At 40.6% G+C, this 13,410-nt stretch overlaps 1 protein-coding gene across 3 annotated transcripts; it reads right to left on the bottom strand.

Moving 5' to 3' along the window:
* Positions 1-2,986: 2,986 nt before the first annotated feature.
* Positions 2,987-12,608, bottom strand: LOC129190355 (uncharacterized). 3 transcript variants are annotated; one of them, XM_054792967.1, is made up of 5 exons: positions 8,262-12,608; positions 7,049-7,119; positions 6,902-6,965; positions 4,251-4,285; positions 2,987-4,169 (listed from the first exon to the last, which is right to left on the bottom strand). In XM_054792967.1, exon 1 carries the CDS (start codon positions 9,812-9,814, stop codon positions 8,798-8,800), a length of 1,017 nt encoding a protein of 338 aa, XP_054648942.1. In that variant the 5' UTR covers positions 9,815-12,608; the 3' UTR covers positions 2,987-4,169; positions 4,251-4,285; positions 6,902-6,965; positions 7,049-7,119; positions 8,262-8,797. The 3 variants fall into 3 exon arrangements, with proteins under 3 accessions (XP_054648942.1, XP_054648940.1, XP_054648941.1); XM_054792965.1 differs by having other exon boundaries at positions 2,987-4,285; XM_054792966.1 differs by lacking the exon at positions 6,902-6,965 and having other exon boundaries at positions 2,987-4,285.
* Positions 12,609-13,410: the final 802 nt, after the last annotated feature.

Below are 13,410 nucleotides of genomic sequence, written 5' to 3'. Positions count from 1 at the left end.
TCTACTGCTGCTTCACTGTGAGGCATGTATATACTATTTTATATATATATATATATATATATATATATATATATATATATATATATATATATATATATATATATATACACACACACACACACACACACACAGTACTTTGCTGTTGCCACCTGCAGAGCAGAGGAAGTGGTGCATGAATGAGCACTTGTCTTGTTAGATGGAAAGGTTTAATTACTTGGGTGATGTTGGACGGACCAAATGAAAAGGTGTGATGGGCCACTTATTGAGGACCACAGATTTATTATAAATCAACCTTTATTTAATACACCTCATTGGGATTAAAAATCTCTTTTACAAGAGCTTTAATGTGTATTTTAGGGACGTTAGGGAAAACAATTTTCTACTTGCCATAACCTTTATTCTTTTTTCTTACAAAAGCACATCAGAATTGAAATTGCACTTCTAGCATAAGAGCATTAATAATGAAAAATATGAGAAAAAATATTTATTGATTTATTGTAACAGCCTGGTGAGGGTTACTTTTGCTACACTTTGGACATGGCTAATGTGACTTTTTTTAAGTGAAAGACCAGAATCTCCTGCCTCAAAATGGTAACTTTTTGTCTGGTCCATAGACTAATTTAAATAATCTAACATTTGTCAACTTTCCAACAACAATTGCAACTTTTTTTTTTTTTTAACATACCTTCATCCAGTGTGCCTGACACCATAAATCACCTGCAAGGATACAGTTACATAGTTAGTAAATGACCACTAAAGAAAACCAAATCATAGTAAATACATAATCTGTTAAATTATGTTCAAAATAAACCAAACATTTTCTTTAACGTAATTTTTGGAGAAACGTGGTTTTCACTGGACAGGAAGGCCGTTAAAATATGTAATGTCAAAAGTACCTTAAGATGTCAAGACAACTGTACTGTGGTAAGACGTGCAAGCAAGGTAACCACAGAAGTGTAAATTAACAGTAAAATCTACCATTGAATCATGAGGTAGAAGCTTGACTAATCTAATAAAAGTAATCATTAGTAAAGTAACATCTACAGAGTACAGACAAATGATGTTTAAATAAAAAGTTTACCAAAGCAATTTTGCAGATGTTTTAACACAGACATGTCCAGGGAGAGTCCTGACTGGAAAATGAATTATTGCTCTAATGACATAATGTTTACTCACTCCATCCAAACACAACCGTTTTGATTCATTTTAAAAATCCACACAGACCTCTTTACATACGATGAGTATTCAATGCATAAAGAAACACCGCTGATACTCCACAAGGAAGTAGCCCTAAACATGGTATATGGTAACATAACTACACATTTCAATCAAGACATCCCGTCCTCTGTCACAATGCATTTTAGAAAAACTACCTAGCAACGTTTTATTGAGCTAGAATACATTATTTGCGTTTCGTTTGGGTGAATGGTCATTTAGCTTAGTTTCTATACATCTCTTTGGTATGATACAGGTTATGATTGATGCTACGAAAGCAAGCACAGAGCTCGTCTATGACGCACGCATCTCTCTTGCTCCTTTCACAGCTGGACTCTCGAATTTGGGAGGTACAGAGCTTACGTGACTGTCTACATTTGACGCTGCGACCAAACTGCAGTTTACTTACAAAGTGCGGACCAAGCACACACGTACAACATGGAGAGAAAAGTGCCCGTTTTCCCTCCAAAATGATTAGTTCTCGCTCAAGCCTCCGACATGTTGCTTCAGTCTCTGTTTACTACGATACCGGAAGCTAACTAGAGAGCCAAAGAAAGAATTGTGATTGAATCTTTACACGTCAAGCGCTCGCCTCCGGTGAAAGAGCTAGTGGATGAAAACGCTGTCAGGCGGGCCCCCGTGGTGACTTTGCCTTAGCCTTTATTTACAGCTAAAATCCCTTGCTAACCGTGTTAGCCCTTAACTAACGCCGCACATGCTAGCTAATGCAACACCTTTTAGCTAACAAAGTGTGTAACCGCAAACATTATGTACACGAAAAAACATCTCTGCTTACCGACTTGAAGTTACATTTTAATAAAGTATTTTAAAACGATTTGCTAACATTAGTTCCATATAAGTCTTTTGAAGCCACTTGCTATTGTTAATTCAAAATTACACAGGAGGCTCCAGTTATTTTACATATTAACTTCTGCAACAAAATAAAACTCGAAAGTAAAAACTGTAGTACCAACTATGTCACAAATATTAATTTTCTTACCTTAAAGTCCAGTCTCCAACTTTGTCGAGGTTCTCCTTCTGCAGGTGCTCAGGCGTTTGAATTGGTAGGCGGGAATTACCCAGAATTCCCTCATCGGGCGCAGTTGGAGCAGAATAAATACAACGAGCAAACAAAGTGTGTGTTGTGGCTGTCTGCATAAAAAGATTTGCTGAACCTCTTAAAATATCAGGCGCGGATTTAGAGGCACCCACGATTTTTTTTTTTTTGCCTGATTCTGATGTATGTCCATAGGGACATGCATCTGAATTATGGGCGCCTGGTGGACGCATATGCCAGAATGCAACCGAGACGCATGCTATTCCTGAACCCACTGTCAAGATGATCATTTACATTGGACATTGAACGTGTGCTGTACATGGCTATTCAGGTGGAGGTGCAAAATAAAGGTTCTGGCATCATGACTATAAGGAAAACTGTTGTCTATTCTCAATGAAAATTAACCAGAAAAGCGATCCCCAGTGACATAAAATTATACTCAAATCCTCGGAATTTACAGCTGCTTCAAATTGGAAAATATTTCAGGAAATTGAGCTAAAATGGGTTTCTCCTAGTACCGATAATTTTATAAATAGAATGTTTTGGCTTAAACGATATATTCCAAGGATAAAAAATAACAACACACTCTTGAAATTAAGGACATAAAATTGGCCTCAGATATTACCAGATTGCAGGAAATTAGGTCTAATTTTTAAAAAATTTCGGTGGGAGGGCTCTCCAAGTACCCGCTGGATTTCCAGCGCCTCGGCCTACGGCCTCGGCCACACCACCCCTTTTCAAAAAAGCTATATCCGCCCCTGCATATAGGTTGTAAAGGGGAAAAGGGGAAAAAATGACTTGTGTCTTGAACAAATGTAGATGAATCCAAAGCTTAATATAATGTCAAGAGGCACTGTTTTTTATTGTTATTATCACATGCTTAATTATGTTACAATTACATATTCTTCGATTTATTTTTTTCAGAGAGCAGGGTAAATACAACAAGCCAATTGTGTGTTGTGTCTACATAAAAACATTTGTTGAGCCACATACATTTAGCTTGTTAAAGACAAAAATCAAACTGCCTTGTGTTTTGAACAAATGTAGACAAATTCAAAACATGATATATAGATGCCATATCAAGAGACAAACTTTTTTATTGTTATTATCAGAGGCTTAATTATGTTATTATTACATATTCTCAGAGTGAATTTTTTCAGTGTAGGCTACTAATTTAAATGGTGACAAGCTGTGGTAGGATGTGGTGAACTGTGACCTTTATGCTATTTCGCTGTGCTTTGGTCTGCAACAACATGGTACGTAATCATTATAATGATGAAAACAAAGGCACATAACGTACAGAAATCAATAAGGAAATTAATTAAATACAAGGCTTATTATTGAGTAAAATGAGCACATATACATAGCATGAGATTATGCAACAAGCAAAAGTGCAGCACAGAGCTAACATTATTAAAGCACGTCTGTGCATTTACTCATACAATTAACGTTGTCAACAAGGACGAGGTGAAAGGAAGAATGGAAAATACACGTCTGTCTGTGCAGCGTCCCACAAACTCATACACATAAGTCTCAATCTGCGTCACACATGGTGTGTTGAAGGGCCGCCAAACAAAGTGGCTGCAACGCCCAAAGAAGACACATTATTGGTGAAAGCATAAATTTACTTACATGTGCAAAATTGGGGGCTTTCTAACATAATAATAATAATAACATAAGAAAAAAACTATTTAGTCACAGCACCACGTAGGAAGACCAGCTCTCATTTAGCACACAATATCAATCATCTGTAAAAATCTTCAAGATGAAACACTTTTAATGCACAATGTCATCATCAAACGTACTTATTTGTTCATCTAACACGCACACAACAATCAATAACTTCACATCTGCCACCTTTCTTCTGCACTCTACTTAGCTGCAGCCTGCACTGTGGCTGTTCACATGAGGCGTTCAAACACATTAGGTAAATCTCAGTGTTTGGTAGTCAAGCCGTTTTTAATTTTTATTCACCTACCTCCTATGGCAGTCTGCATACCCCACTTTGGGAACCTAGGGAATAAAGTCATAAAAAGAATAATTAGGGAGTTAATATGCATCTGAATGAATCTATGTCATTTCTATTCACCTTTGTGTGTCTTTTTCTAAAGCTGATGCTATTGTGCTCCTGCTTAGATGTAGCAGTAGGAGGTGTTGCTAGGCAACAGATTAGCTCCTTCCTTTTTTTTGCAAGAAACAAAGTGCGGGCCTTGAACGTCTTGGTGTAAAAATAATCTAAGAAAGAAAAGAGCACTTTGGAGGAAGGACGCCTATGAGTATGTCCCTCATGTCTTTTCTATACAACTGATGCTCAAGTGCTCCCAAAATAAAGCACTTGTCTTATTTATAAGCTTGTTTTGCATGTTGGATCATCATGCTTGATCTGTCAGCATGAGTATCCACTTTGACAAGTGTCAGATCATGATGATCATGATGTGTGCGCGTGTGTTCTCGCAATGTGAGGTGATGATGACTAAAGCCGTGCAGGAACAGGAACATGCTGACCGATGGACAAATGTGCACTTTTCTCTCTTGTTGTGCTGTGAAAATCACACCTGTTGGCATGCCAGCTGCACACCAAACCCATTTACAGTACATCCCGTACAGTCTGTGACCTACACACCTTTCTCTCCGCATGTGTGTTTATGCAAGGCAGGAACACAGAGTAAATGTGAATGAATGACTATGGGAACAACAGAGTGCATGAATGAAGGGTTTTGAACATGTGAACGTAGCATAGCAAGTGAGAGAAGGAGTGCAAGTGGTTGATTAGTTGATCGACTGCTTGATGGAGTAGACGTCGGAGTGAGGATGAGTGTAAGTGAGTGAAGTGCATGTGATTTATTGACCAAAAACAGCCAGGAAATGACATACGTGGGGCTGCAGTAGCTTTAGTCAGTGAAGACTGTAGTGCAGGGGAGGCCAAACTTTTTCCAGTGAGGGCTATACACTGAAAAAATCAAAGAATGCAGGGGCCACTTTTTTATTATGTTTTTAAACCAACCCATGTCAATTAGGGATGCTCCGATCAGGGTTTTATGCTACCGATACCAAATGTATGTGAGTGAGTGAGTGAGTGAGTGAGTGAGTATGAGTGAGTCAGTCAGCATGAAAGAGTGAGTTTTTGACTGACCAAATCAAATAGTGAGTTTAAATGCGGGAATTGGTGAGTGAATGAGTGAGTCTGTATGAGTCATTTAGTCAGAATGAGTGAGTGAGTATAAATGAGCGAGTCAGTCAGTATGAAAGAGTGAGTTCTTGACTGACCAGATGAATGAGTGAGTATAAATGTGGGAATTACTGAGAAGCCGGGCCAGTCAGTCAGTATGGATGAGAGCGTGAATGAGTGAGTAAATATATTAGTGCTAGTGAGTGAGTTTGGATCAGCCAGTATGAGTGAGTGAATTAATGACCGTCAGTCAGTTAGCATGAGTGAATGAATGACTGTGTACATGAGTGATTGATTCAGTATGTGTGTGTGAAATAGCGCGATTAAGTCAGTAACTGAGAGTCAGTTAGCACGAATGAGTGAGAGATCAAATTAGTGAGTGAGTGAGTGTATTATTATGTATTATTGCACTACAAATTTGGCATAATCTGTTCCGTATTTATTTATTATTCTATTTTCTTATTTTTCTGATCTCATGTCTTGCCTTGGTTGTGTTATGTGTTTTATTTGCGATTAAGTTCATTATGACATTTTTGCAGAACTGCTGGAATAAGTAAATTTCTCTTGGAGATCAATACTCTATCTATCTATCTATATCTATCTATCTTTTTATCTCCTGTGGTGGAATTAACTCCGCCGCCACAAGTGTCTGCCATTCAAGCAGCTCTGTTTGTTTATTCATTTTTATACATGCCATGAGAGCGACATCCCGCATTGTTGTGATTCACTGTCTACCTATTGATATCGAGGCGGCTAAGACGAAAGTCAAGCGGCGAGTGAGGAAATGGAGATTCAAGCCTGCGGTACCTTCTATTATCATGGGAAACATGAATTCACTACTGAGCAAGATCGACGAACTGGCAAGAACATCAAGACCTTCAGGGAGTGCAGTTTATTTGTGCTTCACTCAATGGCTAACAGCTAGCATCCCAGATGCTAACGTGGGGAGCTAGCCAACTTCAGGGCAGTCAGAGCGGACAGGAACACAAAAGCCTGTGGAAAGCGCAAAGGAGGTGGGCTTGCACTGTGTGTCAGCAAACTGTGGTGTCATCCTGGCCATGTCAACATTAAAATGTCCATCTATACAGCATTTTTTTAAATATCGATTTTCATTATCGGGAGAAACCTGACACCGATGTCTACCGATATGACATCTTTATGCCAATATTGGGCCGCTAATATCAGTGGGCCGATATCCCTGGTGAATGAAATAGCAAACGTGTTCATAAACATGAATCAGTGATTGATTTTGTCAGATATTCAGTCTGTGAACATGAATGAATACATGAAAGTGAACACACAAATAGGTTAAGAGTCTGTGGCCTCTTAGTCACCCATCCACTCATTCACACGAATGTGTTTGCTGCCGGGGAGACGAGGCCGTGGTTTATGTGACCCCCCGTCTCTTCAAAGATCTCCTCTGCCACCCACCCATGGTGGCTCTCAATGGAAGACATTACCATGACAAGCGCAGCTTCATGTCGCCAGGACGCTTCAGTTGCAACAACAGCATGGAGTGTTTGTCTGCATAAATCAATTTCACCATGTTTCACAAAATGATACTGACCACTTATTAGGCACAACTCCCCCCCACCAAATATCCTCACCGTTATACTTCAGCCTCCTCGTACTCCTGTGTTCAGGTGTTCATCCAACCATATCCACTTCTTTTCTGTTCCTATGAAACAGAGAGCACAAATCACATCACCTTTGCTCCTGAAATTGTTACATGAAAACCAGAAATAGGACAGAAATAGCATTGATCCTCTATTAATGAATGAGTGTGTGACACGGGGCACAGAAATGCTAAAAAGGGAAAATTTATGTCATTACCTGCCATAATTGTGCTTCCCTTTTTGGAAACACTCATGATATCGGATGCATTTGTCTTTTCTTCCTCATTAGTTATAGTATCGGCTTATTTGTTTCTCACATGCTTAACAGGATATGTTAAAGAACCTCATGTTTACATGTGCACAATCCAACATGTCAGAACAGGAATAGGAAGAAGCAGAGCTTATTTAATCCTATACCCCTTTCTCCATGTATCAACAACAGTTTGTTCATTTCCTGTATTTATTGTTTGGAATTCTGCTATTCACAATCCTTATGTGAAACATGAACACACATGTCTATCTCCTTTTCTGTGCATTCTAAAGATATAAAACAGACAAAAAGAGGCAGCTAACAATGCATGTAATGGGACAAACCTATTTTGCCTATAAAGCCTTACGAAAAAAACTCCAAAAGGGTCAACAATGCTCCATTTCCATAATGTGAGCTGCATATTAACCAAGGTACAGCGACATTTTTGATAATTATACGGGGTGGCGAATGTAAAAATTCAGTCACATTTTTTTTTGTTATATATTTGAAATATTTAGCTCACTTTTCTCACATTTAACTAATTTTCTTCACATTTGAGGTTGAAATTAAATGGTGTTTTTTAAAAGTTTGTAATTTTTTAAATTACAAACTTTTAAACTAAATGGTAAAAATTTAATTAAAAAACAAGTACATTTTTTTTTATTTTTTTTAATTAAAGAAAATCATACAAAATGGATGGATGGATAAATGGCAAATGTAAAACTAAATGCTAAACCTAAATGTTTAATTTAAATCTAAATAATACATCTAAATTTAAAACTTAAATCTACATGTTAAAATAAATCTTAAATCTGAATATTAAAACTAGACTAGAACAAAGACTAGAAGAGGTGACTTTTGTAGACCAGGAAGTATCAAAGATTAGTCAGGATGAAGTGAGGAGGGCATTGAAGAGGATGAAGAGTGGAAAAGCCGTCGGTCCTGATGATATACCTGTACAGGTTTGGAAGTGTCTAGGAGAGGTGGCAGTAGAGTTTCTGACTGGGTTGTTCAACGGGATCTTAGATCATGAAAAGATGCCTGAGGAATGGAGGAGAAGTGTGCTGGTGCCCATTTTGAAGAACAAGGGAGATGTGTAGAGCTGTGGCAACTACAGAGGAATAAAGCTGATGAGCCATACAATGAAGTTCTGGGAAAGAGTAGTTGAAGCTAGACTAAGGGCACAAGTGAGCATTTGTGAGCAGCAGTATGGTTTCATGCCAAAAAAAGAGTACTACAGAGGCAGTATTTGCTTTGAGGATGTTGATACAGAAGTACAGAGAAGGCCAGACGGAGCTGCATTGTGTTTTTGTAGATGTGGAGAAAGCTTATGACAGGGTGCCCAGAGAGGAACTGTGCTATTGTATGAGGAAGTCTGGAGTGGCAGAGAAGTATGTTAGAGCAGTGCAGGACATGTATGAGGACTGTAAGACAGTGGTGAGGTGTGCTGTAGGTGTGACAGAGGAGTTCAAGGTGGAGGTGGGACTGCATCAGGGATCAGCTCTGAGCCCCTTCTTGTTCGCTATGGTGATGGACAGACTGACAGACGAGGTTAGACAGGAATCTCCATGGACTATGATGTTAGCAGATGACATTGTGATCTGCAGTGAGAGCAGGGAACAGGTGGAGGAGAAGCTAGAGAGGTGGAGGTTTGCCCTGGAAAGGAGAGGAATGAAGGTTAGCCGCAGTAAGACAGAGTACATGTGCGTGAATGAGAGGGACCCAAGTGGAAGAGTGAGCTTACAGGGAAAAGAGATCAAGAAGGTGGAGGATTTGAAGTACTTAGGGTCAACAGTCCAGAGCAATGGAGAGTGTGGAAAAGAGGTGACGAAGCATGTACAGGCAGGATGGCACGGGTGGAGAAAAGTGTCAGGTGTGATGTGTGATAGAAGAGTTTCAGCTAAAATGAAAGGAAAGCTGTACAAAACTGTGGTGAGACCAGCAATGTTGTTTCGTCTAGAGACAGTGTCAATGAAGAAAAGACAGGAGACAGAGCTGGAGGTAGCAGAGATGAAGATGCTGAGGTTCTCTCTGGGAGTGACCAGGAAGGATAGGATCAGGAATGAGTACATCAGAGGGACAGCACATGTTAGAGGTTTTGGAGATAAAGTCAGAGAGGCCAGACTGAGATGGTTTGGACATGTCCAGAGGAGAGATAGGGAATATATAGGTAGAAGGATGCTGAGTTTGGAACTGCCAGGCAGGAGGCCTAGAGGAAGACCAAAGAAGAGGTTTATGGATGTAGTGAAAGAGGACATGAAGGTAGTTGGTGTGAGAGAAGAGGATGCAGAAGACAGGGTTAGGTTGAGGCAATTGATTTGCTGTGGCGACCCCTGAAGGGAAAAGCCCAAAGGAAAAGAAGAAGAAGAAAAGTAAATATCAATGGTTAAAATAAATCTTTGTACATTTATATTTAGATTTAAGTCTCTTAAATTTATCGAGGGAAAGGCTTCTTGAGACGTCATCTGTACTTCTGTGAAGAAAGTGTCAAACGTTTCGCTCCTCATCCGAAGAGCTTTGTCAGCGAACTAACAAGTGCTGGTAGCCTAGGCCTTAAATACAGTAAGAGTGGGCGGAATTGGTGTGCCAACACCCTCCTCCTATTGTCCTTACACTAAGACTGGGCGGAGTAATCCTGCCATTAGCACCTCCGAACAAAGGGAAGTGTAGCTCCCTGTAGTTGGGTATGAACGACTCTGATAATGGCTCATTAGCATCTATTGTTCTGGCTCGGCCCTGGCTTCACTTCATTTGCAAGACTAAGAGCTGTGGGTTTTGGTCTCAGTAACCTGCTGAACACAGGGTCCAAATTAAACCTCAAACCACCATTCCGATTCAATGATGGGTTCTGTTGTTTGACAAAAATAGCTTCCTTTACTCCTCTTTCAAACCATCTGTTTTCTTTGGCCAAAATCTTTACCTCGCTGTCCTCAAAAGAGTGATTGGTTGCTTTAAGGTGTAGATGTACTGCTGATTGAGGACCACTAGAATTGTCCCTGCGGTGTTGATAGTCTCTTAAATTTAGACTTAAACTAAACATTTAGATTTGGCATTTCGAGATAGATTTGCCATTACGTTTAAAAAGTACAAAAAAAAAACATTTACTTTCTACCTCAGATGTGAAGAAAATCAAAATGTACATTTGGCACCCCATATTATTATTATTATTATTATTATTGTTATTAACACTGTTACGCCCCAAGAACTACGTTACTGGCGTAGTGCCACCTCACCACACCACACCGAGTAGCTACCAGACGGCTTGCAACTAGATTCACCACACACTCGCTTACAATGCCTCAGGCCACTAGCTACATATTGGAGCTGCCACCACTGCTGCTGTGTTTTTGTTTGGACACTGGGTGTAGTGTTCCTTTCTATGTTGCTATGTGACATCAATACACCGAGGCAGGAAGTTCTCAAAATACTGCAAGTATTACATGTTATGAATGCACCTGTTACTACATGCTCACATCATGGATAGAAAACCATAACACCTTGTTGGGAGTTTTCTGGAGGTGTTCTAATAGCAGCCTTTCTATAGTGGAATAGGTTCCTAGGCTGACATTGGCTAAATAACTGCATGGCTTTGGTCACTGAGGAGGTTTCGCAATAATTCACCACAAGAAGTTCAAAGTTCAGCCCGTTTCTGCCCCAGACTTTAGTTCATTTGAATAAATAGCTTACAGTTTTACTCACCCATCTATCCACTCTCTTGCCTAATCTATTATTACTGGGTGACTTCAACATACACATGAACAACAGTAATCTTCCTCTCGCAAGACATTTTTCATCATGTCTTGACAGTTTTGGTTTCCTTCAATTCTCAAACTTTACTACTCACATTAAAGGCCATACGCTGGTCCTCATTTGCTGCTCCGGTCTCTCCCCTTCCAACTGCGCAGCTGTCGATATCCACATATCTGACCATTTTTTGCTTTCATTTAATGTCTCCATCCACCTCCCTATAACCAATACTCCACGTCTCATTTCATTTTGGAACATCAAAGACATCAATATGGATTCTCTCGCCTCCTGTATCGATACCATTTCAATCCCAAACCGTTACCTACTCCTGATGAGCCGCTCGACTTCTAACGACATCCTTAATCACCTTGCTCCAGTGAAAACTCACCTTGTTTCCTTTATCCCAATCTGCCCCCTAGTTTACTGAACTCCGAACTCTAAAAGCCAAAGGGCGACAGCTTCGAGAGCCTCTGCAGGAAAACCGGTCTAACTATCCACAAACAACTATACAAAACCCACATCTCACTGTACAAGGACTCCATTGCCCAACCCAAATGTGCTTATTATTCTGGACTCATCTCTTCCACCGCAGGAAACAACAAAATTCTCTTCTCGCTTTAAAAAAAAATTCTTCAGCACTGACGTCGCCTCTCAGCTCCACACTCATCTAACCCATGATGCCCTCTATGAACAGTTCCAGTCTGGCTTGCGCTCCCAACACAGTACTGAAACCGCACTCCTCAAGATCACCAATGACCTCCTCATGGCAGCAGATTCCGGCCTACTTACCATTCTCATCCTCCTCGATGTAAGTGCAGCCTTTGACACGATCTCTCACTCCATCCTCCTCAATAGACCGCCTCAGCTGGTTTCATTCTTATCTCTCAGGCCGCACTCAGTTCATCCAGCTCAAGTCACACAGATGCCAGTCCTCCCGTTACCGCACCCCTCCTTGTTATCAACTAACTTCTCCCTCTTGGCAATATCTTCCGTAAATACAACATCCATTTTCATTGCTTTGCGGATGACACCCAGCTCTATCTCTAGCAAACCAAATTCCATCCTCCCTCCCTTCTCCATCACCACCTGCTTAACTGAAATCAGATCCTGGCTCACTTCAAATTTCCTTAAACTCAACTGTGAAAAAACAGAAGTCCTTCTGGTTGGCTCTAAATCTACACTTTCCAAAGTTGACAGTTTCTACCTCAGCATCGACAATGGCATGGTCTGCCCCTCCCCTCAGGTTAAGAGTCTGTGTGTCATCCTCGATAGCGTGCTGTCATTCCATTCCCACATCAATACCATTACCCGGTCTGCATACTTCCATCTATGCAACATCAATCGCCTACACCCCTCCCTCAGCCACCATACTACCGCTATTCTTGTTCACAGCCTGGTTACCTCCTGTATAGATTACCGCCACTCTCCTTGTCGGCCTCCATCGCAAATCCCTCCATAAGCATCAAATGGTCCAGAATTCAGCTGCCTGCATTATCACTAGAACCCCCTCTTTTCATCAAATCACCCCCATCCTGCAGCAAAAGCACCTCCATTGGCTCCCTGTCACATCTAGAATGGAATTCTCAAAGCCATCCACAAGCTCGCCCCCCCCCTCTGATCTCTTCAACGCTGCCATCTCCTCTCGCTCCCTCAGATCCTCCTCCTCCGTCCACCTCACCGTCCCACCTGCTCACCTCAGCACTATGGGTTGCAGAGCTTTTAGCCGCTCTGCTCCCAAACTCTGGAACTCTCTCCCACCGGACATCTGGAACATAGACTCTCTTCCTCTCTTCAAATCCACACTCAAACCCCACTTATTCAGGACATTTTATTCTCTATAATTTTATCGTGCTTTTTTGTTTTTGTCTGCGCTGCTTTTAACTGTCCAGGTACAGTGTCCTTGGGTTCCTTGAAAGGCACTTGCAAACAAAATGCATCATTATTATTTTCTAATAGGGACATACAGTAAAAGCATACCAGAATAATTAGGTACAAATTGATATAACGCATAAAAACAACATCAGAAGGCAATCATTAGTTAGGCCTACACAATCTAACTCCAACTGTATGACAAATTCAGCCTTAAAAGTAATATTAATGCAGTTTTGATTGACAAATGTGGACAAAATATTTTTTCTTGTGATCTAAATAACAGGCCGGTGGCTGCAGGGGGCGCCGGTAACAGTAGATGGATAGGTGGATCGACCTATTTTTAGAAATAGCACGTCTTCTCTCACGTGCGCGAGAGACATGACTGCTGCAGGATGCTGCACACGCCTCATTCATTCGCTTATTCATTCAGCAATTGACATAGACGCCAGCTGTAAAAACCCCCCACCACAGATAGATAAATAAT

This window comes from Dunckerocampus dactyliophorus, chromosome 11 (genome assembly GCF_027744805.1).
Source record: "Dunckerocampus dactyliophorus isolate RoL2022-P2 chromosome 11, RoL_Ddac_1.1, whole genome shotgun sequence".
Taxonomy (NCBI): Eukaryota; Metazoa; Chordata; class Actinopteri; order Syngnathiformes; family Syngnathidae; genus Dunckerocampus; species Dunckerocampus dactyliophorus.
Note: the sequence above shows the minus strand (reverse complement) of the source record. Positions and strands in the feature narration are given on the sequence as shown.

Coding starts and splice junctions, on each gene's coding strand:
- LOC129190355 (XM_054792965.1), bottom strand. CDS start 9,814: ATGAGGAGCGAAACGTTTGACACTTTCTTCACAGAAGTACAGATGACG.